The sequence below is a fragment of the Leuciscus leuciscus genome (assembly GCF_965113295.1).
Source record: "Leuciscus leuciscus genome assembly, chromosome: 6".
NCBI classification, from domain to species: Eukaryota; Metazoa; Chordata; class Actinopteri; order Cypriniformes; family Leuciscidae; genus Leuciscus; species Leuciscus leuciscus.
Window position 1 is genome coordinate 9,962,697 of NC_138730.1, and position 26,946 is coordinate 9,989,642.

Genomic DNA, 26,946 nt, shown 5'->3' on the forward strand with positions numbered 1-26,946 from the left:
CAACATTCCACCAAAACTGCTTCGATTCCTGTCGGACCTGAGTGACTTCCAGAATTCTTGGAAGATTTAAAGGTCATTACACAAACTCCTTTGTTACTCACACTGTCTTATTCTGTTGAAATCTTGTACATTTGGCACAACTCTGTAAACTCAGCTGCTGGCTGAGACAAACCGGCCGTTCCTCTCTACCAGGTAACGTTACCTGCAGGCAGGAAATAACAGCAGAGAGAGAGGAGGAGGAAGGACTGATGCCCGAGTGCTTCATTCTTATGCAAATGTTGCCCAGTATTGTGATGTCAGATATTGAGTTTGTATAGTGACTTTGCTGCTGCTCTAGCAAGTTATAATTAAAATATGAAATTCTAGTCCTATTCTGAATTTAAAAACAACCACGGAGCTAATATGCATACCTTAGTGTTTGTTTATTTATGGCAAGTCATATTGTCATCTCAATATATCAATGTTATCACACATCGCAGAGTTTCCTTCTATCATGCAGGCTGTCCTTACACCCTTGCTTGCTTCATTTCTCATTTGGTCACTTGGTTGTTTGCTAGGATGGCTGAATGTGCGATGCAGTGAAAGGCTTGGCTTAATTTCACTAAAGTCAAAGATAAGGAGGAAGTGAAATGCCATTTATGTTCCAAGTTAATTTCTTGGGATACATGTTCAATGCTATTTAAAGCACCTCAGCAAGATCCATTTGCTAATTAATATTTTGTTTTCGTTTTACAGCCATAGAAGTAGCATCTGGACTGGGGAGAAATGAGTGTGTGGTGTGTTTGTGTGTCTCAGTCTCAACAGGCATGCTATTGTACTCCCATCACCAACTAGGCACTCAAAACGATGGAATTGTTAAATTGTGTTTTGTTCTTAATAGTTCATTCCATTTACTGTGATACAACAAACTGTTATAGTACAAACATGTTTTTTGACAGCATATTGATTATTTTTCACACAGTAGCTGTAGAATGCATGCATCACTTTTTTTCCACTTAATCTGCACTCTGTTCCTGAACTGGGTTGGGTTTGGTTTCATTGCTATTCTGGACAACAGGGTCAATATTTTTTTTAATATTTATATGTCAACTATGACGTCAAGTGTCATTCTCAAAAGAAAATGTTTATGCGTGTTTCAGTTGTTAAACTGTGAAATTGGTCATTTTGACCCAAACTAGTGACAATCTAAAACAATGATTCCAAAAAATATACTTTTTGAGAGATGTCCCAATGTTGTTGTTTTATCTACACTACTTTACTGTTTAATACACCAGTGGTTTGACAAAATATTGGATATGAATAAATAATAAAAAATGAATTAATATTTATGACCATTTTATGTAAGAGCATTTATTTCAGCTTAGAGAACAAAATATCACTGTGTCTATGACCAAACTTTCCGAACAAGCCCTCCGTGTTGCATTACATCTCCAAGATGACACCATAATAAAAGGCCATAATAAAAGGCATAATAGAAGGCCACCTCCAGGGAAATGGGTCTATATTTTTGTTTGGAATGTTTTCAACAAGAGTTATTATCATTATAGGTACACTGTTAACTAACAGAAAAGTAAAATTTCTATTTGCTGTAGGTATATTGCCTAAATTCATAAGTTTTATTTTTACTGTAGGAAAAGTACAGTACCGTTTTATCGTTTTTTTTTTTTTTTTACTATAGATACACCATTAAATGACAGAAGATTTCTGTTTTATTTACTGTGGGCACATTTCCGTTTTTGAATTACGGGACAAAGTCCGGGTAATGAGCTGCCAGTACTTTTTCTGTTATTTTACGGATTTATTTCTTAGAGTGTGGGGTTGGATGATCCCAACTCCTTCTGATCCTTCTCCAGATCAGTGTCACTCATGTGGTCCTCGAGGTAGAGATTGCCTTGAGTAAGGCCAATAATCAGTACACAAAGTGTGGATCTAATCAGTGCTTTAATGATGGTAATAATGATTTAATTAGAAATAGGTGATCATTTGTAATCAAAGAAACCGACTAAACAGGCATAAAAGTGTAAAAATGGATACAGCGGAACAAAAAGATTCTAAGAATGTAAGAGAAAACTTAAAACTAAGTGGATTTATCATTTATTATTGAATGCCAAATTCAGAAATAACTTTGGTGCGTCAGCAGGAAATAATATAATACATAAATAAGATAAATAAATAAATACATACATGAATGTTTAGGTCAGCAGTACAAAACTGCTAGGCAAACAGGATTTATCCTGGTGCTCCTACTGGTTAATAGACATGTCTGGTGTTCCTGGGCACCCACTTTTCACTGAACATTTTGTAGTACCCTTATCTGACACACTCTGTTCAGTTCATGGAGCTCTCACCTAACAAGCTGATGATCTGATTTAGGTGTGTTTAATAAGGGAGGCATACAAAATCTGGAGAGTGGTAGGTCCTTAGGCCAGGATTAAGAACCACTGTTTTAAGTGATTTTGACATTTTAGCCATGATAATGCCTGCCATGCTGAACCACTCATATATGCATAATATATATGCATATATACCGACATGCATAATTGTCGGTGGTGGTTGTTATGTTTGAGGCCTATAATAAAAGTTTACCTCTTAGTAGCGTGTGTATGTGTGTGCGTGTAGCAGAGACAGCGCGCATCAGAGAGAGCCTAAAGTGATACTGATGTTGGTCTCGGGTCGGGTCGGGTCGGGTTCAGGCTGAAAATTTGCAGACGTTGTCGGGATGGGGCCAGGTTAGGGCTTGAACACCAAGGGCCAGGGCCAGGTTAGGGCTGGATTTTAATATGGACCATAATATGATTAAATGTTAATAAATTAAGAGTATCAGCAATCATAAATCAAAGAAGACATTTCTTAGAAATATATTTTTACCTTGGTGATGAGGATCACTTAGTCGCTTTGTGTTAAAGGGATACTCCACTTTTTTCGGAAATATGCTCATTTTACAACTCCCCCAGAGTTAAACAGTTGAGTTTTACCGTTTTAGAATCCATTCAGCCGAACTCCGGGTCTGGCGGTACAACTTTTAGCATAGCTTAGCATAGATCATTGATTCTGACGAGCCCAGTAGCATTTCTTTAAAAATAACCAAAGAGTTTCAATATTTTTCCTATTTAAAACTTGACTCTTCTGTAGTTAAACCGTGTACTAAGATCGACGGAAAATGAAAAGTTGCGATTTTCTAAGCCTATATGGCTAGGATCTACTCTCATTCCGGCGTAATAATCAAGGAACTGTGCGGCCGTACCATGGTTGCAGCAGGCGTAGTGATATGACGAAGCACCTGAAAATAGTCCCCAGCTCGGTAACTTCCAACATGACCGGGACTAAGTTTGTGTAGTTTTTAGGCGGCAAATTAGGTAAAGTGAGTGGATTTTCGGTTGGTACTCACTTTCGGTTGGCATAGGTTGGCAAGACCCACACTTGCACCACCATTTCGAATCTGCTCTCTTCCTCCCTTCTTCCCCAGTCTGTTCAGCCATACTTTCTTGCCTTTCACGTTCCAAAAGCTCATCTTCAGTGTATTCCGGTTCAAATAAATACGGTTCGGGATCAGCACCAAAGTAAATGTCATCTAAATCGTCTCTTACAAATGTCTCCATGCTACAAGGCACGCTCCCTGTGCAAGCTTCGTCATATCACTACACCTGCTGCACCCATGGTACGGCCGCACAGTTCCTTGATTATTACGCCGGAATGAGAGTAGTTCCTAGCCATATAGGCTTAGAAAAGCGCAACTTTTCATTTTCCGTCGATCTTAGTCAATGATCTATGCTAAGCTATGCTAAAGGTGGTACCGTCAGACCCGGAGTTCGGCTGAATGGATTCTAAAACGGTAAAACTCAACTGTTTAACTCTGGGGGAGTTGTAAAATGAGCATATTTCCGAAAAAAGTGGAGTATCCCTTTAAACTCAAATGCAGTTACAGGGTTTTTGACCAGTGAATGTGCAAATGTGCATTTTGTCTGTCGTTAAAATGGCAACTTCACATTACGTTTTCATGAACAGGTTACAAAGTTTGTTGTTGCAATATGGGTGCTCAGTTTTTCCTGTTGTAAAATACATTTGGCCAAAATCTAATTTTATAAAAGATGAAATGCTACTGTATGCACAGACCATTTAAGGCGTAGTGATATGTGTAGGCTATTGGCTATGACTAGATGGCAAATGCTAGCCCTCTCTCTCCAGTCCCATGTGTCTCAGACCTCAAATACATAAAATATAAGCCTTTATAGACATAGTGTTTCTTACGTAAAGAAAACGCTGTACTTCTTTAAACAAGATTTTTATTTACCCTTGCAAGACTTCGTTCAGCTGCTGTTTGCTGTGCGGCTGCTGCAAAACTTCAGTTCATCCATAGAGGGGGTGGAGTTATGAGGTTTACTGACAGTTTGAGGATCCAAACCGATTTAGTCACAAGCTCTTTTTAATACTTTTTATTGGCTAAATATTTTTAAAACAGACAGACAGATGTAAAGGGTGACCAATAGCACTGACTTATTGAAAGAAAGAAAAAACACCACCACCAACAACAACAAAAAAAGGGCATGGGCTCTTCACAGGTTGTGCCCATAACCCTGTTTAGCTGGGGGATTCATTAGTTAGCTTAGACTGAATGGCGCCCACATAATTTATGGGCCTAGATTGTTCTGTTTGAACGAATCATCTCTGTCCGATCTGCTCTCAGATCCTACAATCAGTTAGAAAGCAAGGGTTTTTATCAATGCTTACTTGCCACTTTAGATGAATATGACACACATATTCTGAAGGACAATGAAATATTGGCACCGGCTCTTATACCAGACACCATATCGGATCAGACTGCATGGAAAAAATACATCTACTGTGTTGACCCAGGATGTTGGCCTGCTGTAACTGACATAGAAAGCCAAATGATTGGATCAGAAAAGGACCAGTGCCATGTCAGAATCGCAACTGTTATTTTCCTGCTTCTGAAAAACAATATAAAAACCAAAAACGGACGCTTTCAAACTGCCTTTTCAGCCGAAAACTTGTGAATGGTGAGTCTGTTGTGTAATCTCCAATCCAAGGATCTGTGTTTTGTAAACTGTTTGGAGGCATTTCATCATTTTCTGGACCTTCTGGATACAGTGACTGGAAACGCGCACAATCGCATTCCTGATCATAAGAACTCTGAAAAACACAGAGAGTGCATGGTAACTTGGGTGTCAAGGGCATCTGAAAAGGGGCAGATTGATGCGGGCCTGAGGGTTCAGTTAAAATTGGAGTGCCAGTACTGGGTGTGCTTAAAAGGGGTTGTAGCTACCATACATTTTTTTTTGTCTGAGCATGGTCTATTATTCAGAGGTGATACTGAGACTTTCAGTTCCCCCAATAATGGTAATTGTACTGTATGTGAATACCTGAACTCACTGCTCAATGTGACCAATTTCTGCAGGAACACGTTTTGAAAATGCTGGGAGAGGAAAGCCATCCTAACTGTCTAGTACAATATGTGAAGAAATTGCCATATTTGGTGTGCTGTCTGAGGGGAGGGCTCCGAGCTCAGAATTTTGCCTTAACCCAGAGTACTCCCCGAAAAAAGCAACATACCTGCAAACTAGTCGCCTTTCGGCGAAATTCACCGTTTTGAATCAAAATATGTAATTTATGCAAATCGTGCAGATCCGAAGAGTTTTTTTCGGGGGGTCGGACGGACGGAAATTGCAAGCTCAGGCTGGGGCGAGACCATCTCTCGAGCTGACGCAATCATCCTTGCATATCCTTTTGATCAATCAGAATCAAGATAAGGCCACCCTCTTCTTTTCCATGGACAACTTTTCGTGATACATCAACAATTCGGAGTTAAGTTTGCTACCAACGATGTAATGCTTTTAAATAAACTTTAGCAAGGTTAAGTTTGCCAAATCAAGTTTAGTCTGTTATTAAGTCAAGTAAGGCTCTGTTTACAGCTGGTATTAAGATGCGTTTTGGTCGATCGAACACAAGTTGACGAGGGAGACACATAACGTTACCCGTTTACACCTGGTGTTTTAATCCGTCTCTTTCGTCCACTTTCAACCACTTCTATCCTGATTTCTTCGAGGGGAGTGTCTATGGGGTGGGTAAATGAATGTTTTTTTTGTTTATGTCTTTAATAGACGTATTCACGTTTAAACACAATTTAAACAACGTATTATTCAATGCTTCTTCTATATAGATTTATATATAAAGTTGCTCAAGCAAGTGGTAAAATATTTAACCATGTACTTATATTAAAATCGCAAATATTTTTTATTAAAACTTAAAATTGACAAAAACAGCCGACTCTCATGCCTTTTCTTTTGTATTTAAATTTTAATACAATAAATCTTGCATGTCACAAATAACTTGTTTTTCCACCTCTACGAATGAGATGAGTGTTGTTCATTATGTTGCCTTGAGGTAAATTGTAGTTTTCCTTGCTTTACCCCGGTCTTAACTAAATACCAGGTGTAAACAGGTCCTAAGTTTGTCGTTATACATTTTTTATTTCTGGTAAGTTTTGTCAGGGCGTGAAGAAATATAGAGCTGAGTATCATCAGTATAACAGTGCAAACTAACACCATGTTTCCTCATGATCTCTCCCAAGGGTAGCATGTACAGGGTGAAGAGCAACGGTCCTAGTACTGAGCCTTTTTAACTTCTGTAAGATTGTGTTGAGGATGTTCTGTGGGCTAATATTCAAAAATAGGACCTCTGTAAATTTGATGAAAAAGGAGCCATGAATGAATCCAGCTGATATCTGGGCAATTTTTTTGCAGAATGAGAGAGCTCAAAGAGGAGGATGCTATTTATGTAGCACAGATTGAGTCAAGGCTGAGGTGCAGATGAAACTGGTCCTGGCTGAAGGTTGAGGCCAAAACAGAGGTGAAAGGAGTTCAGCACAGCTTCCCGCTGTCACAGTATTTAAAAAAAAATGAAATTAATTACAGCAACAAAGGTTCTCATGCCCTCTTGGCACACAGCAAAACCAGTACTACAAAAGTGTGCACTATAATGACTACAGCCAGTGTCCTTCCAGTCCCAACCCAAAGTGCAGTTGATCCTAAGGGCCCTGAAGCCATGAGAGAGCGAGTTAGGGTGCCTGTACCTGCATTTCAGCAAATTGCTAATGGAGAGTATTGATTAAATAGCCTTGTAGTTTTTTGGGTCACTAAATTATAACTGTTGATAGGCCACTTGACATTTGCCATAGTAAATTATCAGGACCAATTGTACAGAGTGTGTTTAGTCAATTCATCTAGAGTTAAACTAGATCAAATACATATTTAAACACATAGATGCTTTTCTAGCTTTACAATAGCAATGAAAGTTCACAAATATTCAACCATACAGTCACAGGGTTGTAATAAAAAGCATTTGCAAGTTTTACTGATGACATCATAACATTTATTTCATTTATTTTTTTGTCTAGGCAATAGTTCACGCTACTCTTGCAGAACATTCACTTCCTTTTACCTTTGCACCAGTGATGGTGAAGCTGGCCCAAACTCTGGCTGCAGACAAAGTAGCGCTGAGTGGATTGAGGCTGTCACAAACATCAGCAGCTTACAAAATGGTACATGGATTGGGCTATACATTTTCAGAGAAGATCTTTAACAATTCACAGAAGTATCCATTTTCTATCAACCTTGATGAGAGTACTACCAATGGAGATAAAAAGGTGCTTTCCATCCTGATTAGTTACTTCAACCCTGACCGGAAAGACTGTTGATGTGGAACACCTTCGCTTTTTTGAGCTCTTTTGTTGCTTGCTAAGTTCTTTGAGGATAAAAACAGCCCATGGTCCAACCTTGTCAGCATGCTGATGGACTCCTGTGGTAATATGCAAGGCAGTAAGATGGGGTTGGAAACAAGAGTGCGACAAAACCACTGTCCAGCTCTTTTTGATGTTGATAGTATGCACCATATTCACAATGCTGCAGCTCCTTTCAGCAACCACCTTGAAAAGCTGTTCAGTGACCTGCATTCAGATCATCAATGGGCCTCAGACCAGGTTAGCTAATAACATTCAAATTCATTAATAAAGCACTTTTCAGCCTGCTACTGACTACAATGATTGCCTTTACACTAAACTTAATTTTACCCTGTAAAAGTTACAGTGTGTCTTCAGCATGTCACCAAGAACATGTGACCTTAGTGATCTTAACAAATGTTTTCCATTGTCTCTTTTTATCAGCTGACGTACCTCAGAGAGATATGTGAGTTCATGAGTATTCCTGGTTTAGCTCCCAAAAGGTTTGTTCAGCACCACTGGCTATTGGCTTATGATGTTGCCATTAGCACCCAGAGGTTGCTTCCTGCCTACAAGATCCTTTACTATGGCTTCATGGACAGAGAAGACACTCTACAAGGACCCCCTGCAGCAGCTGTTTGCTGATTACAACGTAAGCGAATAGGCACAGACACAGATTCGGTTCTTTCACGAAGACCTCAGCAAAAAAAGGTAACTCATCACAGTTGTTATTCTTTGGTTCTGATTGCCTACCTGCACTATGGTAACCAAATTATTTTCAAGAGCCCTTGATTTTATTTATTTATTTTCTTCAGGAATGACGCAGCTGGGAAAAGACCGGAAGAAGAGGGTGGTTCAGAAAGTGTGGCATTAAGCCTCCACAACTGCACCTCAGTGTTTAAACAGGAGTGCTGCCAATCCTTAAAGAATATGTCATGGTGTTCCAGGTGAGTTACAGATTGAGTCCTCCACTGACAATTTGACTCAAATGAATGGTACATATCCCGTCAAACTTTTTATCTAATCAGAATAAATAAATAAAAAATTTAAACTTTTTAAATCCCAAATTATGACATTTGGATTATGATGATAAAAATTTAACTGAATTCTGTGGTGGCTGGCCTCAAAAAAGAAATTATAGCAATCTCATGTTTAATAACTACTGAGAACACTTTCTTTCTAGGACCTTAGACATGTTGTAAACTGCACAACAAACAGCTGCAAGTTTTCATAAACGTCCTTGCCTGCTTTGTCCAGTCTGAACACCTGAATCCAATGCCCAAAGCTCTGACTACTCTGGACTTTGATGGCAAACTGCTACCTGCAAGATAAATGTATGTTGGACGAGACGCGGATCGTTTCAGAGTGGCTCATCCACAACACCCTGTGAGTAACTGGAATGATTAATTTGGAGCATCTGCTGTGTTTGTATGATTATATGTACACTAGTGCATGTGTGCTTGTTGTTGATCTGTTTCAGCTGCTGAAGCCATTCCTTCAACAAGTCTCCAGGGCATACATTACATGTGCCAAATACCTGCAGAAAAAGCTGCCTTTACAGAGCAAGACCCTGCAGTGTTTGTCTGCCATAGATCCAGTTGTGAGAGGGCACTCTCAGACTGGGTTTGAATTAAAGAAGCTCACACAAATGTTGAGACACATGCTGCCACCTGATGCTGACACTCACCAGGAGATTCTTCATTATAGTGTGGACCAGACCCTGCCAACTTTCACAGACGTAAATGATATTGTGACATGATGGGCCTCAGTCTTTGAAACAGGAAAATATCCAGGCCTGTGCCAAGCTGTAAAAGCTGCCTTGTCCATCTTCCATGGTCCCTTGGTGGAATCGTCCTTCAATCTGATGGGTGACATTATAGACCCAAGACGCACCAGCATGAACATCGATACATTCAGTTCCATCCAGACTGTCAAGTACACTTTGCTGTCCAGGAATCAGAGTGCCATAGAAATGTTCAGGAGGGATGATAAGTTTGGGGAGGTAGACAAGACCTGTGCAGTTCTGCAGGAGTAAGAGACAAGGCCCAGCGACAAAGGAAGTTGCTGAGAGTCCGAGAGAGGAGGATGGAGTTCGACTGCCAGCCAACTACAAATTCTGCAGAGAAAAGGCTTGAAGCCACAGAGGAAGAACATATAGCAAGAAAGAGACACATTGCTAAGCAGCAAAAATGGGCACTTGAAAAGACTTAAGTAACAAACATTTTGACCAAGTTTTGGCTGGTGTTCCAAAAAGTTTAATTGGTATTAATAAATGTGCTTTTATACTTGAACTTTTTTTTTCCAAACCTGTATGACTGACTTTCTCCTGTGGAACATAAAAGTATTTTGAAGAATGTTGGTAACCATTGTACTTAAGCCAAAAGGAATCAAAGTTGTTTGGTTACAAACACTCTTAAAAATATATTTTGAATTCTGCAGAATAATTTGTTGTTGTTTTCTACCTAAATTCAAATTCAGCTCAAGATCCCACATTCACAGATGGTGCACAACTCCTTGTTTTGGTAATGAGTTGAGTAGAAAAAGTAAGGAAAGCAATATTATCCATTTGCTGCCTTCTCCAAAACTTTAAGTGTGAACACAATCCATTTTACTACTAAGTGTGATTCAAAAAGATTTTTTGCAGGAACCCACCTTTTGCAGTTTGTAGTTTGATATTAAAATGAACTGTAATTGTTAAAGCATTAACTACATGCAAGTATTTAAAATGAATTGCTTTTATTTTGTTGACAGGCCTCCTTTTAATTTAACAGAAAATAATTACATGCAAAGAGAAAAATATGCAAGTCAACTTTATTTTATTTACATGATTTACATGTTTGATGATAATGTACATTGTTTCATAACATATGATATCTTCCACAAGTAATCATTTAACAGTTCCATTTAAACCTTCATGAAAAATATGTTTATATATTACCAAATTCTTGTTATGCCCACAATAGCAAGCCAAAGGCAAATTTTTCATAAAGTGGTAGTAGTAAAAGAAAAAACCTGCCTTGTTTCTCCCAAGGGTTCCCTTGATCAAAGGTTTTTTTTTATTTATTTTTTATTGAGGGCATATTTAAGGATTCTCTTCAAAATGAGTTTCTACATGACTCTGAAGGGTTACTTGACGAGTGAAACTCTTTTCACACAATGGGCACGTGTAAGGCTTCTCTCCAGTGTGAATATTTATGTTACTCTCAGGATTTTCTTTATTTGTGAAATTCCCCCCACTTTGATGCCAAATGTCCTCTTCAGTGTGATTTCTCATATGCCACGTAAGGCTTCCTTTATGTGTGAAACTCTTTCCACACTGACGGCATGTGAACGGCTTCACACCGGTGTGAATTCTCGTGTGAACATTAAGGTGTCCTCTATGAATGAAACTCTTTCCACAGTGATGGCATGCAAACAGCTTCTCTCCAGTGTGAATACTTCTGTGAAGCTTAAGTTCTCTTTCATTTGCAAAACTCTTTCCACACTGATGACATGCGAGAAGTTCTTCTGTGTGATATCTCATGTGCCAATTAAGGCTTCTTTTACGACTGAACCTCTTTCCACACTGATGGCATGCAAACGGCTTCTCTCCAGTGTGAACTCTCAGGTGATCATTAAGGTGTCCTCTATGAATGAAACTCTTACCACACTGATGGCATGTGTAATGATTCTCTTTAGTGTGGATTCCAATGTGACACTTCAGTTTTTCTTCATTTGTGAAACTTTTTCCACACAGAAGGCATGTTAAAGGGCTCTCTATGGTGTGCAATCTTAAGTGAACCTTAAGTTCTCTTGTATTTGTGAAACTTTTCCCACACTGTTGGCATGTGAAAAGTTCTTTATATGTATGAATCCTCTTGTGCCATGAGAGGCTTGCTTTTTGTGTGAAACTCTTTCCGCACTGATGGCACGTGAACGGCTTCTCTCCAGTGTGAATTCGTATGTGTTCATTAAGGTGTCCTCTATGAATAAATCTCTTTCCACACTGAGGGCATGAGAAAGGCTTCTCTCCATTGTGACTTCTCATGTGAAAATTAAAATGTCCCTTATGACTGAAACTCTTATTACATTGTTGGCATGAGAAAGGCCTCCCTCCAGAGTGAGTTTTCATGTGATTCTGAAGAGTTAATTTACTAATGAAACTCATTCCACACTGATTACACGAGAAAAGCTCTCCAGTGTGCATTTTCATGTGACGCATAAGGTTTTCTTCATCTGTAAATCCCTTTCCACACTGAAGGCAAGTAAAAGCTCTCTCTTCAGAGTGAATTTTTAAGTGAACATTAAGGTGCCCTTTACGTCTGAAACCCTTACCACATTGAGGGCATGTGAAAGTCTTCTTTCTGGTTTGTTTTTTTATGTGATCCCCAAGGTGTCCTTTTTGTGAGAAATTTTCAGACTGTACATTACTAAAAGGTTCTTCAGTTACGAAATTTTCAGGTATCTGGAAATGATAGTTGTCCTCCACTTCATTCGTTTCTTGACCTTCCTCTTTCACTTCTTTCATCAGGCCTAGAAGTAACATTAAATTGACAAATATTAGTTCAAGAAAGGTGAAATAAAAAATACAAAAAAGTGAAGCCCAATTAAAGAGAGCAAAAGACAAATTAACATTTCTTTCTGTTTCTTTTGTTTGATCTTTATTGTGCACAAAGGTCATTGTTATGTTATGTTATCAAAGTTATGGTCATTTTAGATGCATTTTGATGTCATAAAATCAGTAAAATATCCAAATTATTCTAAGTCAGAAACTTTTCAGGTCAAGACTATATTGGGTTTGGACCTTGGCTCAACCACTCTAGGGAAAATTTGGAAAAAGTCACTTTGCAACTACATGTCAACTTATTCTAACCCTAACCCTAACACCTAACCATAACCTAACAGTCTACTAATACTCTAATGAGATTTAGTTGACATGTAGTTGAAAAGTTATTTATAGTTAGTAGAATGTCTAAAGTGGACTATCGAAATAAAGTTGAACCGCAACTTTAATCAGCTGAATGAAAAAAATAATAATTAAAGACTCAAACCTGTAACCAAATGCTGTTGTCAAACAGTGACTGTGAACGCAGCAATCATGGACATTTGCAGTACTGATAGATGCCTTTTAATTATTTCCACTTTATTTTTTAGGGGGAGAGGCAGGGGGAGATCTGGCAGCAACAGTCATGTTGAAATGTCATCTAGCACTTCTGAAGATGGATGGAATGATGTTGACATTCCAGACGTGACACCACCACAGCCTACCTTCAGACCCACCAATGCACCAGGACCTCAGCTCATTCGTACAGCAGCCTAAACAGTTCTCCAGTTTTTCCAACTTTTTTTTTTCAAACATCCTGTTACAGACAATAATTAAAAACACGAATGACTTTGGATCAACTCACTATTCAAAGCCATCCAACCCGTGGATTGACGTTACCTTGCAGGATATTTTTGCATTCATGGCCATGGTCATTTACATGGGTATTGTGAAACTCCCTTCAATAACGGATTTCTGGCGAGGGGGTAATCTCTACAGCTTGCCGTTCCCTAAAAAGGTTATCACAGGAAAGAAGTTTCTTCGGATCTGCCGCTCCCTTCACCTCAGTAGCATGGTGGACGATGCTGCTAATGAGCAGAGAAGAGGAACATCACAATTTGATCGCCTCTGCAAAATGAAGCCACTGTACATGGAGATGAGGGATGCCTGCAAAAGGAACTTTCACCCTGGCCAAGAAATTTCCATTGATGAGAGGATGGGTGCCTCAAAAGCACTGGGCTAAAGCAGGCCATGAAAAATAAGCCTGTTCGCTGGGGATACAAACTTTTTGTTCTTGCAGACTCAAGCAATGGGTACACTTGGGACTTCTTTGTATATGAAGTGAAGCTGCAAGGAAAAAGTGGCAAGGGGCTCAGTTATGAGTCTGTGATGGAGCTTCTTGACACACAGTTGCTTGGCACAGGCTACAAGTTGTTTGTAGATCATTTCTACACCAGTCCCTCTCTTTTCTGTGACCTCCTTAAGAAGAGGATCTGGGCGTGCGGAACCATACGCACAAACAGAATTGGGTTTCCAAGAACAAAAATCAATGTTTTGGACTCTAAATCTCCCCGTGGGAGTATAAGATGGATCCGGAAGGACTCCCTCCTCTTTGTCCAGTGGCGAGATACAAGGGACGTGTTCATGTGTTCCACACTCCACACAGCCCATGCGGGGGACACTGTTCAGAGGAGAGTCAGAGATCCAGATGGGCGCTGGGTGTTGAAGGACATCTCTGTTCCACCAGCAGTGAAGGAGTACAACCTTCATGTTTTTATGTCCAAACAGGTGCATGGGTGGAGTGGACCTATCTGATGCCCTAATACGTTATTACAAAGTCATCCACAAGACATTTTTTTATCACTTCATGGACATTGCTATTGTGAATGCCTTCCTTCTCTACAAGGACATCACTAAAGGTAAAGGAGAGGTACCCATGCACCAGAAGGCCTTTAGGGAGACACTTGTTGAGGAGCTGGCAGCAGCAGCTGGCAGACCTGCTCCATCACCCACTCCACTCACAGCACATCACAAGCCTGTGCATCACTGGACACAGCACTGCAGGTAGTCTGAGGTGCAAACACTGCCAGGCAAAGACACCAATAAAGTGCTCCTCCTGTGATGTGCCTTTGTGCTTTGTTCCAAATCGGGATTGCTATGATTGGCATGTTGCTAATAACCGTTGGAAAATTTTAGCTGGGATCTGTTGTAGAGCACCATAGTTTTGTTTGAGTACCAGATGTGCCCCTGGAAGAGATATTTTCTTTGATTCTGAAACATATAATTTGTAAATCGTTTGAAATACATACATGTGTGTGTGTGTATATATATATATATATATATATATATATATATATATATATATATATATATATATATTAGGGCTGGGGGAATTAACGCGTTAATCTTTGCGATTAATTTGAAATGTTTAACGCGTTAAAAAAAAATAACGCAATTGACGCAGCACTTTTTTTTTGCCTCGTTTTAATGATTTCCTGTTGCGTCTGCTATTAAAAAGGCCGAAATATGCCGTCCCGCCCCTCCATGTTCGGCGGTCAGGTTTCATTCTCGGGCAGCTTTCATGAGCGGGTCTTTTCCGCTCGGTATGTGCGTCGCGCTCTGTGCTCCGCGCGCACGTGCGTGTGTGTGTGTATGTGTGTCGGCGCGCTCTGTGCTCCGCGCGCGCGCGTGCGTGTGTGTGTCGGCTCGCTCTGTCGTTAATGGCCCAGCAGCGGCGCGCTCTCCGTTCCGTGTGTGTGTGTGTATGTATGTGTGTGTGTGTGTGTGTCGGCGGCTCTGTCGTTAATGGCCCAAAGGCTTCAATCATGTACTAAGCACTGGAAAAGTAAAGTCCACTCAAGTAACGTGAAATTTCTCTGTTGACTTCTGTTTGCTGAGCTGGTATAGTCATGCTGGGCAACAATGGTAAATTGACCTGCTCTGATCACATGCTCTGGTAATAATAGCTTTGTAGGACTATATTTTGTTTTAATAATTAATACAATAATAATAATAATAATAATCTGTTAAATTGATTATGTTGATTGATTATTGAAAAAGAATAATATATTGATATATTGATGTTTAATATTTTAATATAGGGCTATTTTCTGTTCCCTTTTTTTCCTGTGTTGTTTAATTAGGTGATTCTAAGTTTAAATATTGATGATTGCAAGCTTGGGGGAAGCGCAATTAATTACAGAAATTGTGCAATTAATTAGTTTTTTTTTTTTTATCGATTCCCAGCCCTAATATATATATATATATATATATATATATATATTTATTTATTTTTATATAATGTGAGTTCTAATATTAGAGTGTTTTAATACCATAGCACTTGTTTTGTCTCTTTATTTGTAAAAAGTTTGGTTTCAAGAATAAAAAAAAATAAAAAAACACTATAATGTGTTTATGCTTCAGTTACTATGTGTCAGCAATTACTGACAGAGCTATTATATTCCTTATCCAGATTCACTAAGTGTAACCTTTCATTAGAGCCCAAAATTATGACTGTAGAGTAAAGCATTCAAGAATAGCAGCATGTTATGTGTCTGTGGTTACAAAGGGTCATTTGGAGTCTCCAAGTGAGACAAGCGCCTAGACAAACTTAGATAAACGTGTAAAACACTCATTTTCTAAAGTATTGTTATAAAATTTTAAACTGGGTTTTGTAAGGCTTCATGCTGGGATCCCATTGTGTTTTCCAGCTAATAGCTCCCAGCTGTAGTTATCTGCAGGCATCTGTTTACACGGAAATTTTTTCCCCCTTTTTTAGTGTGTTCAAAGTTCTATTACTCAATACCAGTAAGACTTAAGGGGGTCGCACACCGGACTCGCAGCTCGGCGGCGCGCCGCGCAGCGCCACGTCTTTTAAATTCGAACACACTATTCTCTATGAGAGTACACACACCGGCGGCGTCTGTCCGCGGCGGCTCAGGACCGTGTTCAAAATCCTGCCGCGCCACAGAGCGCCATTTACATAGTTTTATATTAAATTTACATGTGTGTGTCTCAAATCGTAGTTAATGTATATACGGACTTCACCCTGAGCTGCAATATACATTTAGTTTTATATTTATTTACAGAAATCAGAAAATTGCTGATGTTATCAGATTTTCAGGTGAGAGTTGTCCTAGACGTGGCGCAGCGCTGAGCTGAGCTGAGCGCTGAGCGGTGTGCGGCCGCCTTTACAATGATTCTGACTGTTTGGGAACAAACCTCAAAGTGTCTCCTTTCAAAAGATGCATATACTCCAAATGGTTCAAGAATGGCAATTTAATTTGGGTGGGCCTTTTTGGCTAATTTTGCAGGAACGCTTATTTACATTTTCTTTCTTATGCTATGATGCTTGTCTGTTGTCTGATTATGACATTACATATTTTGTACCAGGCCATTTATGGTTGTTTATATTGCTCAATAAAGTTCTTGGTAAAACATATATTTTTTTAAATAAGCTACTGAGCCTGTTACTATTGTGAGCAGCGCGCAAGGTTTATGTGCATGCTCCAAGTCTTCTATGTTTTTAGTGTATCTCTGTGGCAGAATTACAGCGCAACACACTGGTCTAACATGTAAACTACATCGTTTTGAGTCGGTTTCAGTGGTTTCGCGTGTACACAGATATTTCTTGAGACGACGGCATGTTTACGAAAAAAATGTTAGAACGAGAAAAAAAAAAAAGATCGGATAGGGAAAGCTCTGGCTACGTGTGGATGCGGCCTAAGACACTCTTCTCCACTTCTCAAAAACATAAAACATTAGTCTTTATACACATCGTGTTTTAAATTAAGAAAATGCTGTATTTAAATTCAAACAACCATATTTATCATTATAAATTAATTATTATAACAATAATATTTTTTATTATTAGACAGTCTCCAAAATATGTGCAGGACTTCATTCACGATTAAGGCGGGTGGAGCTACTCTATGAGGTATTGCCGACAGTTTGAGGATCCATTATGAGGTTTAGTCACAAGCTCTTAGAATAAAGTTCAATTCAAGTTCTGGTATAAAGTATAGCCAAAAATCTAATAAAATAATTTTCAGAACATTCTACAGTACAAGAGTCATATATTTCTATTATAATTTCAAGTTTTTCCAAGTAATTTCTTCAAGTTAAAACAAACTTTAATTTTGACGGTTTGTCATGAAGACCTTAGACTTTGTGTAGTAGTTAGTTTTATCAAATAAACTGTTGAAAAGTGAGTAGTGGAGTGACTCAGAGTTCATGTGTTCACTCCTTATTTAGTGAGACGACAGACGCTAAAAACACCTCAAGCATCGAACATGCTTGAGTATGTATACACTCATTCACACAGAGACGTGCAGAGCATGCAGACTTCATATTTAAATAGTACTCTTATTTAGCTTTAATAATTACAGACGCTAGAGTAGTGGTTCTCAACGGGGGCCTTCAAAGAACAACGATGCAAGATTGTTGGAAGCAAGATTTTTGAAAGGGGGGCGTTCAGGGTTTAACTCGTTCACGAGTTTAAATATGTAACACAAATTTTTGTTCATTTACTTTTATTCATTTTAAGCATTTAGTCATTTATTTGTAATAAACACTTTAAGTAGGCTATTTAAAAAGTGTTAGGACTATGTATATGTTAAATTATGTTGTAAAACATATGCGCAGAGTGTGATGTCGTATTGTGTGTGCGCGTGAAAGAATACGTCAGCAGCCGCTCTACTCCTGACCGCAAGTCCACCGTCAGTGTTGTAGGAAGGCACTAGGCAGGTTTTTTGTGTTCATTTCTATTGCATTACGATTGAAAGTAGTATCAATAATGTCAAAAATATGATGTGCAGTTCAGTTCGGGTGTGTGTATATGCTGTTTAAATGAGTGTTCTCACCGATACGCTTGTGATTCTTCTTCCAGTTTAATGCAACATGTAGCCTGAGCTATGTATCGTTACTTTTGCAACGACTCTATTATTTTTCCAGTCATAGACCAGCGCTCAAGCACTGACAAGAATCCAGCGCTGACAAGAATCAGCATTCACGTGCTCAAAAATGTGTTTGGCACTGACAACAATCCAGCGCTGACTAGAATCACGCAGCGGAGGAATGGAAAGTTGACAAGCCATTAAAAAAAGTATTGACTTAAGAAACACTTATATTTTTTCAAATGTTTTCAATAAATCATGTTCCCATTCACTCCGGCGACAAATTTTTTAATTAAACTAAATTCTATTTATAAGGTAAAACTTTTACATTTTTAGGCATTAACTAATTCCAATCCCTAATGCCAAAATGTTTTCTTTGTTCACCAAGTAATTTACTGGTCAGGCATTATTGTTCACTCGCAAGACAGTAAGGAGAAAATTACAATTTGATGGATAATTTAAATATATTCTGCAATCACATTTTGGTAATGTATTCATTCCGCCATCACATCTGAGCGTGAAACACTGCTTGGGTAGTTTCAAGATATAAAAATGATTAATACAATAATAATTGAATTGTTCATATGTGTTTATTCTTGTTAGAAGAGTTTTTTTTTTTTTTTTTTACTGATTATGAACACAAATTAATCCCGACAAACCAAATTAATTGTAATTGTATTAATTATACCATTGATGAAAACAAGCTGATACCGAAGGTATTTTAGGCCAACAATTCTAACATAATTTTTCATGAAAAATCATGATTGTATTTATTTATTTTTCTAAAGTAAGGTTAATGTAAGCAGCTTCTTGCAATACTCTCCTAAATGCGTAATAAAACCTAAGTGCAAACATTACCGCTTTAATGACCGTCCTTTATTTTTCAGTGCATTTGTTTTACAATATATAGCCATTACTGTCATGGGATTAATATTATAACTATTATTATGTAGTAGTGAAATGTAGACAGACACAACTAAAAGAGGTTTGATTTTTTCTTTGTTTAATTTGCACACTGAATATGGGTTGGAGCTTTTCATTTTGAACTCTCAAAGTGCACCAGATTGATGAATTTAACATTAAAATGCACACATTTGTTTTCCCTAAAGCGACATTCACACTCTGTGTCAGTCCAATGGTTTTGCCCACTTGTGGTACTATTCCACAGTCGGAGAAACACTGTTCTAAAGGTGTCTTCATGTCCTGTCAAAAAGATCATTACGATTTGAAAGCACATGAATGCTACCACAAAGTCGTAAATATGAGTGGGAAGCTCAGGATTTTCTTTAAGCCCTGATTTTTACAAGTTGATGGCATGTCAGTCAGAAATGTGATGGAATACCACAATATTTATAGGTATTTAGCAGTGACATCGTCAGGCAAAAAAGAAAAAAAAGAAAAAAGGAATTCGCTTTTTTGTTGCAAATAAAAACCTGACAAAGTATAACAGCATTGCAATAAAACAAATTATGTAACAATAAAGCTTACAGTGGCTTCATAAATTAATTTTTTAAAAAAAGTTAGAAAGCAAACCACCTGATGCACGTTTGTTTGTTCTTCATTTTCTAGAAGTACAAAAACCTTGCTGTATTTTTGTGTAATTAATTAAGAGAATTGAGCGCACCTGATGTAGTAAACACGACTTCTCAACTCGTAAATGGACTTCCCAGTAGTACTTTAACAAGTCAAATGTGGTAAAAAAAAATCTAAAGTTTTTTTTTTTTTACAGTTTTCCCTTGTAGCTTGAATGCTCTCAAATGCACAATATCATGTAAATGTACTGTAAAGTATCTCAACAGTTATTGAGTAACTCAGAATAAACACCAACCTATTTGTTCCTCAGTTTCTTCATCTTTCACTCTGCAGGATTCGGGATCGCTCGTGTCTTCACGCTCCTCTTTAATAAACTCCACCTTTATGTCCATGTCACGAAGATTTTTTCCTTCTAACTTTACTTTTCTCGAAGAATATTTTACTTTTCTCAATAGAAAGGAGTAGAAAAATGTAATCACTGATGTGTAACTGTTCCTCGTGCGTGGATGCGCTTTACAGGAAACAATACAATTTGGCGCTATTTACGAGAGACAGCAAGCATTACAATATTATGTTGAATACATTAATTTCATATTACCAACGCAAAATGAGCAAAAGTAATATTACCACGTGAAACGCATTAGTTGAAACCCGATCGTTTAACACACCTTATATACTGAAAGGCTCAAAAACAAAACACCTTCTCCCTGTGGAATAACAGCCGACTGAGGAATCCCGGCGTCGACGTCATGACATCAGGGCGCTTCCTGGAGGCAAAACAAAAGACTTCCTGCTTAAACATTTCACTTCTAAATTTGGTAATGATAAATTGAAACTGCAATTTACGTAAAGAAAATCTTGAATCACTTGATCATCTTTAAAAAAATAAAAAATACATATAAAAAAAAGAACACAATTTTGTTTTGAACTGTTCAGTTTTTGTTTTTAAAGTGTGCTTCAACATTAGGGGGAGATTGAGGACGGGTGAAACCCTTTTTGCATCTCCTTCAATTTCTCAGACTGTTTGTATTGGAAAACCAACATTTTATTACAATATACCAACATCTGTCAGCTACCCACCCACACTGTTGCAACATGTGTACAAATTATAATATATGTGCAAATTAGCTATACATAGACAAAGTAGCAACATTTATTAAGATGTAATAAAATCATTCTTTAACATCTTTTTCGAATGTATTTATTTTACTTGTGCACAGACAGGGTCTTCACTAAGTTAAATTGGCTTTATAAAGACAAAGACTAGTAAAGGGAAACAAAAAAATTTTCAAGTAACAACCAGGTTTTGGTAAATTATTACAATACATTACAAAATAATATTTTCCAAATCAACACAGAAATGTAAAAATACTTCTTCTATGAAAGCGTGTGTTTAAGTTAATGTTGGAATATATTCTTATATACAACTCCATTTCTAGAAAAGTTGGGACATTTTATAAAATCAAGAATCTGTTATTTGTTCATTCTCTTGAACCTTTTTTGAAAGTACAAAGAAAAGTTTTCCAATGTTTTTACTGGCCAACATAATTGTATTTTGTAAATATAAACACATTTTGATTTTGATGGCTGTAACACACAACATAAAAGTGAAAAGATTATCCAAGTTAGATTATCCAACAGTCCACAATGTGATTTGGTAATAGGTGATGGTATTGTGTTTGGGTGTAAAAGAGCTTCTCAGTCTTTGTAAGCGAAGATGGGTCATGGCTCACCACAAATATCATGAGAGAATTGTCAAACAATTCAAAAATCACATTTACCAATGCAAGTTTGCAAAGAATTTGTGTCTTTCACCATCTACCATACATGATACTGTGAAAAAATTCAGGGAATCCAGAGAAATCTCAGTCTGTGTAGGGCAAGGCAGGAGAACTCTGTTAAATGTGTGTGACCTTTGACCCCTCAGACAGCATGAGAAACCATAATGCTACTCTGTTAAATACAGGCACATGTGCTCAAGAGTACTTTACAAAACAATTTTTACTGATCACAGTTTGACGCTGCATCAAAAAATGCCATTTGAATCTGTTACGAGAAAGCAATACGTGGAGATGCCGGCGAGTTCTCTGGGCCCGAGCTCATCTCAGATGGTCTAGAAGACAGTGGAAATGTGTGCTGTGGTCCTGATGATGAGTCCATGTTTCAGCTTGTTTTTTGGAAAACGAGAATAAATACGTAGATCCGTGCCCATAGCTTGTGTGCTTTCATGGTCTAGTGGCAGAACTTTTGCCAAGCGTGTCAGAGGCTCTGGGTCCAATCCGCACTCGTATCGTATTTTTTTCTCATCAAAACCGAATATGTTATCAGTGGTTGTATTTCAAGCAGGGACACGATTGTGTGCATTTTGTTTGGAGATTTCACCGGAACGAATAGAGAGTCTCCGCAACTGCGATAGATTGAAGCGTGCGTCCGAGTGAAGACCGTGCGCGAGCCACAAGATAACACTGTATCCGCGCCACTGATAGCAACGGCAAGCGCTCAGCTTGATTTAAAAAAACAACACATTTCAGCGCAAGAACGCCACTTATTTGACAAACGAACGAAATAAATGCCCTGCTAGTTATCTGGAGATTTTTTATTTATTTGTATTAGGTACATCCTTATACAGGATTTTATTGAGTGAGTTGTTTTAAAAAGTGCCGTGGACAATATCGGCCCTGGCAAAAACCCATATTGCTCCGCAATGTGTCAACGACGGTCACATTGGCCAGGTGGTATTTATAGCATAGGGGGCGGGGCGCTTTACATTCTAGAGAGCATTTGATTGGACAGAAGATGTGATGAGAAGCTGAAGTCCGCGGTGACGTCATAAAAATCCATGATCCATTTTAGCGGAAGTGAGAGACTAGAAGATTAGAATATTTTTATATCTCCTAAATGCGAATTTTGTCATTGGTTTGGAACACACCAGCATATTCATAACCTTAAAACCTGTTAACTGTCACTGGCCCACCGGTGGGCCCATTTGCCATTGCATGTTTAAAACAATTATATCCTATACTTAACGTGATCTAATATTGACAAACAATATATCGTTGGAAAGCTCTAAGTGTGTACTTTTCATATTTGACCACTGTTTTGCAGGAAATATTATGTAGTGACAAACATTTATCAATTTGTGACAATAGAAAGTAGTGAAAAAATCAAAACTATACCAGGAGTTGTGACCTCTGTTATGAAAAACCAATAAACACACTTACAGTGACTTAAACTTCAGTTTTTATGCTAATAATCCAAACTAAATATATTTTCTAGTATTTGTCCAAAAATAAGTCTCAATAACCAAAACAGAGCAGCTAGAGCTGTATCTAACCCCCTCGTGAGTCCCCAGCAACGCAGCAGGCCAATGACCTCTTTGAAACCTGACTTTGACAAACTATTATCCAATCAAAAGCTAATTGCCTCCTGTTGCTAATCACATGTCCACCTGCAGTTTGAAAACTGCTGCTGAATGTTTGTCAACATAGTGTTCAAATGTAAACCTGCAAGGGCTAGGAGCAACCATTTTATTTGCACTTCGACACTCTACACTTCATGGTCATGACATGGATCCGAAGAGACAGAAAACGACATTTTATACACTTTTAGAAGTTGTAGATGAGCTTTTCAAATCAAGTGATGAAGAGCGGGAGGAGTCCAGTGATGACGAAGCAGACATGCTTTTTCCAGAAGCAGAATTTTCAGATACCTCACTAGATCGGTAAGTTCATACATTTATACCATCTTTACTAATATGCAGTATGTTAGAGAGCAGTGTGTAAATTTGACATGTGTAATTGTGTAATTATGTATTATATTTAGTTTATTTTTTGCAAAATGTATACATTTCATTTACAGTCATTACTAATGTATGTTATGGAACATACAAATGTGCATATACATTTGATGTGTATAATATTTATTCTCTTGAAATGCACTGCTATAGTTTTTAATTTTTATATACCAATATGTATTGTTTATATGCATATTATTGCATATTATAATAGGTGTCAAGACGATACTTCTGATGAGGACTGGACTGCTGAACAAACATGCCAACCATCATCATCGGAATCACTTACTTCAGCTGCTCCTAGTAATTTCGGAGACAGAGGGAGAGGGAGAGCCAGAACCAGACGGAGAAGCAGTGAAACAGGGAAAGGACGAGACAGAAGCAGTGAGAGAGGAGGAGAAAGAGAGAGAAGCATTGAAAGAAGAAGAGAAAGAGAGATAAGTAGTGAAAGAAGAGTAAGAGAGAGAAGCAGTGAGAGCAGAAGAAACAGAGAGAGAAGCAGTGAAATAAGAAGTGAAAGAGGAAGAGGAAGAGGAAGAAAAAGTGAGAGAGGAAGAGGAAGAAGTGAGAGAGGAAGAGGAAGAAGTGAGAGAGGAAGAGGAAGAGAGAGAAGCATTGAAAGAAGAAGAGAAAGAGAGATAAGTAGTGAAAGAAGAGTAAGAGAGAGAAGCAGTGAGAGCAAAAGAAACGGAGAGAGAAGCAGTGAAATAAGAAGTGGAAGAGGAAGAAGAAGTGAGAGAGGAAGAGGAAGAAGTGAGAGAGGAAGAGGAAGAAGTGAGAGAGGAAGAGGAAGAAGTGAGAGAGGAAGAGGAAGAAGCACCAAGAGAGGGACAGATAGAGGGCGTGGAAGACAGATCCAATCTGTTTCATCTGGCACTGAAGATAGATGGCATACATCAGATGAGCCAGATATTTCACCACGTGAACCATTGTTTAGACCTGCTCGAAATCCACCACGTATTTCGTATCTGTATAATACCGTGAAGTGTTTCGTTATGTTTAAACGGTTGATTTCATTGTTAGTTTGATTTAATGTTTTTTTTTAACCAATTCAAAAACAGTGGTGTAAAGACTGTAGGATTTTGAACTTGAACCAAAGTTATTTGGTGTGTGTTTAGTTTGTTTTGATTCTTTGCTTATGGTGAAACTGAGATTTTGTCTGATTTCTTTGAAAATTATGAAAATATAACTGTGAAACTGAACTTTCTTTGATTCTTTGATTTCATTGATTCATGTTTATTCGTAACCGGTGACTTAAAGAGCTTTTCTGAGGAAAAATATTTGACAAGATTAAGCTTGTCTGGCGCCCGAACTAATTGTTTTTTTTATACATACATCTTTCATTTGTTGATTTACATTTCGTTTGGGGCCTGCCACCGTTACAAGATTATTTCAACAGAATCCTACAGTCCTCTGGAGCTATTTCAACTGTTCTTTTCATCGTCTGTTTGCCAGACCATAATACAAAATTCAAATGCCTACACTGAGCACCTGAATACCACTAGGAGACCAAGGCAAGACATATGTCAGAAGGACTTGTTCTCCTTCATTGCAGTTGTCATCTACATGGGTCTGGTAAAGCTACCGGCAGTGACCGACTATTGGAATGGCTCCAGGCTTTATAGTATCAGCTTCCCAGCATCAGTCATGTCATGCAGAAAATTCAGTGCTATCTCTTCAGCACTTCACCTGAGTAATCCAAAAGTGGATGCTGAAAACTTGAAGAAAAAATGTACACCTGCCATGATCGGCTCTGCAAACTAAAGCCATTATATGATCAGCTTCGTGATGGATGCAAGAGCTACGTTCATCCACACCAGAACATCAGCATCGACGAGAGAATGGTGGCATCGAAGGCAAGGATTGGTCTAAAGCAGTACCATAAAGATAAGCCAACGAAGTGGGGGTACAAGCTCTTCGTACTTGCAGACTCAAGGCATGCCTATACCTGGGATTTTTTCATTTACGAAGGCAAATCCCCCGTAGCTCAAAGTCAACAGAACAAAGGGCTGAGCTACGACTCAGTGATGACTCTAGTTGATGAAAAAGTATTGGGGTCAGGCTATAAGCTATACGTAGATAATTTCTACACTAGCCCAATGCTTTTTAGGGATCTCCTTGCAAAAAACTTCTGGGCCTGTGGAACCATTAGATGCAACAGGGTGGGCTTCCCTAAAACCACCCTCAACAAGCTGCCAAAAACTGCACCCCGTGGGAGCATGAGGTGGATCAGGGATGACCAACTTCTCTTTGTGGAATGGAAAGACACAAGAGAAGTCCTGATGTGTTCTTCCTTTCATTCAGCCAATGGAGACCAGACTGTGCAAAGGAGGGTCAAAACTACAGATGGGAAATGGACAGAAAAGACTGTTCCCGTTCCTGCTGCAGTATTGGACTACAATAAGTGAGTCAAACATTTTTTCTGGAATTGCTGATTTGATGGAAATGCAAAAATGTTAATAGCTATTTTATGTATTTATTATTGTTATGCTTGCTTTACACACAGGAACATGGGAGGAGTTGATGTGTCCGATGCCCTCATTGGGTATTACACAGTGCTGCGGAAAACTAGAAAGTGGTACCACACTTTTTTCTACCACTTTTTGGACATTGCGGTGGTAAATTCATTCATAATCCACCAGCAGCTGGCTGCACTGCAGAACAAGAGGGCAAAAAACCAAAGAGAGTTTCGAGAAGCTCTAGTTTGTGAACTTGCTGACTGGATGCCACCACCTGCTGCTCCTGCTCCACCTGCTGCTCCTGCTTCCCATCACTCTGCACCAGTGGTGGACAGTAACGAAGTAAATGTAATTCGTTACTGTACTTAAGTAGCTTTTTTGCGTATCTGTACTTTACAGAAGTATTTAAATTTGGGAAGACTTTTACTTTAACTCCACTACATTTCAAAGTCAAATATCTTACTTTTTACTCTACTACATTTTCAAAATCAGTCGTTCCTTTTTGTTTATGAGTGGATAAAAACTTAACTGGTCAAACGAGCCACCTATCACAGTAGCCTACAACGTGCGCACTTTGTTTTGAACTTGCCTTGGCGGTATCTACTAAGCGCGAACCAGAGCCGTTAAATATGAGAGTTGCGACCATAGACAGTATATAAGAGGTTGCGACACACACGACTTGTTCGACTTGAACCGGCGCTGCACAGACCGATCAGTTTATGACATCAAAGTATAGAGCGAAATCGCGAGAGCGATTGAAAAGCATACAGAGCCGTCTACTCTCTAATCGCTCTTGCGGTATTTTAATGTCATTCACCGATTGGTCTGTGCCGTTTTAAGTCGAACAAGCCAACTGTGATCTCGCCGCCGCGCGGTCATGTGATTCGTGTAGCTCTCAATAGTTCCAAACAATTTGTGTTGCCAATAATTTTAAGCGGGGCAGAGAGCAGCAGCTATTATTGCAGCAAGTATCGGTAAATACTGACGCATAATGAACATTGCTTATTACC

General features: G+C 38.6%; 1 protein-coding gene and 1 long non-coding RNA gene across 3 annotated transcripts; both read right to left on the minus strand.

Moving 5' to 3' along the window:
- Positions 1-771: 771 nt before the first annotated feature.
- On the minus strand, positions 772-1,312 carry LOC309500251. Its single transcript, XR_014206515.1, has 3 exons — positions 1,213-1,312; positions 925-1,007; positions 772-872 (listed from the first exon to the last, which is right to left on the minus strand). It is a non-coding gene; the product is annotated as an uncharacterized lncRNA (long non-coding RNA).
- Positions 1,313-9,329: 8,017 nt separating this feature from the next.
- LOC309501770 (uncharacterized protein) lies at positions 9,330-20,416 on the minus strand. 2 transcript variants are annotated; one of them, XM_082174020.1, is made up of 3 exons: positions 20,312-20,416; positions 19,980-20,195; positions 9,330-12,247 (listed from the first exon to the last, which is right to left on the minus strand). In XM_082174020.1, the coding sequence occupies exons 2-3, from the start codon at positions 20,074-20,076 to the stop codon at positions 10,818-10,820; spliced, it is 1,527 nt and encodes a 508-aa protein (XP_082030146.1). In that variant the 5' UTR covers positions 20,077-20,195; positions 20,312-20,416; the 3' UTR covers positions 9,330-10,817. The 2 variants fall into 2 exon arrangements, with proteins under 2 accessions (XP_082030146.1, XP_082030147.1); XM_082174021.1 differs by having other exon boundaries at positions 19,980-20,126; positions 20,353-20,392.
- Between the last annotated feature and the right edge of the window lie 6,530 nt (positions 20,417-26,946).

Coding starts and splice junctions, on each gene's coding strand:
- LOC309501770 (XM_082174020.1), bottom strand. CDS start 20,076: ATGGACATAAAGGTGGAGTTTATTAAAGAGGAGCGTGAAGACACGAGC. Junction 12,248..19,979: donor AGAAACTGAGGAACAAATAG/GTTGGTGTTTAT, acceptor TGTTACTTCTAG/GCCTGATGAAAGAAGTGAAA.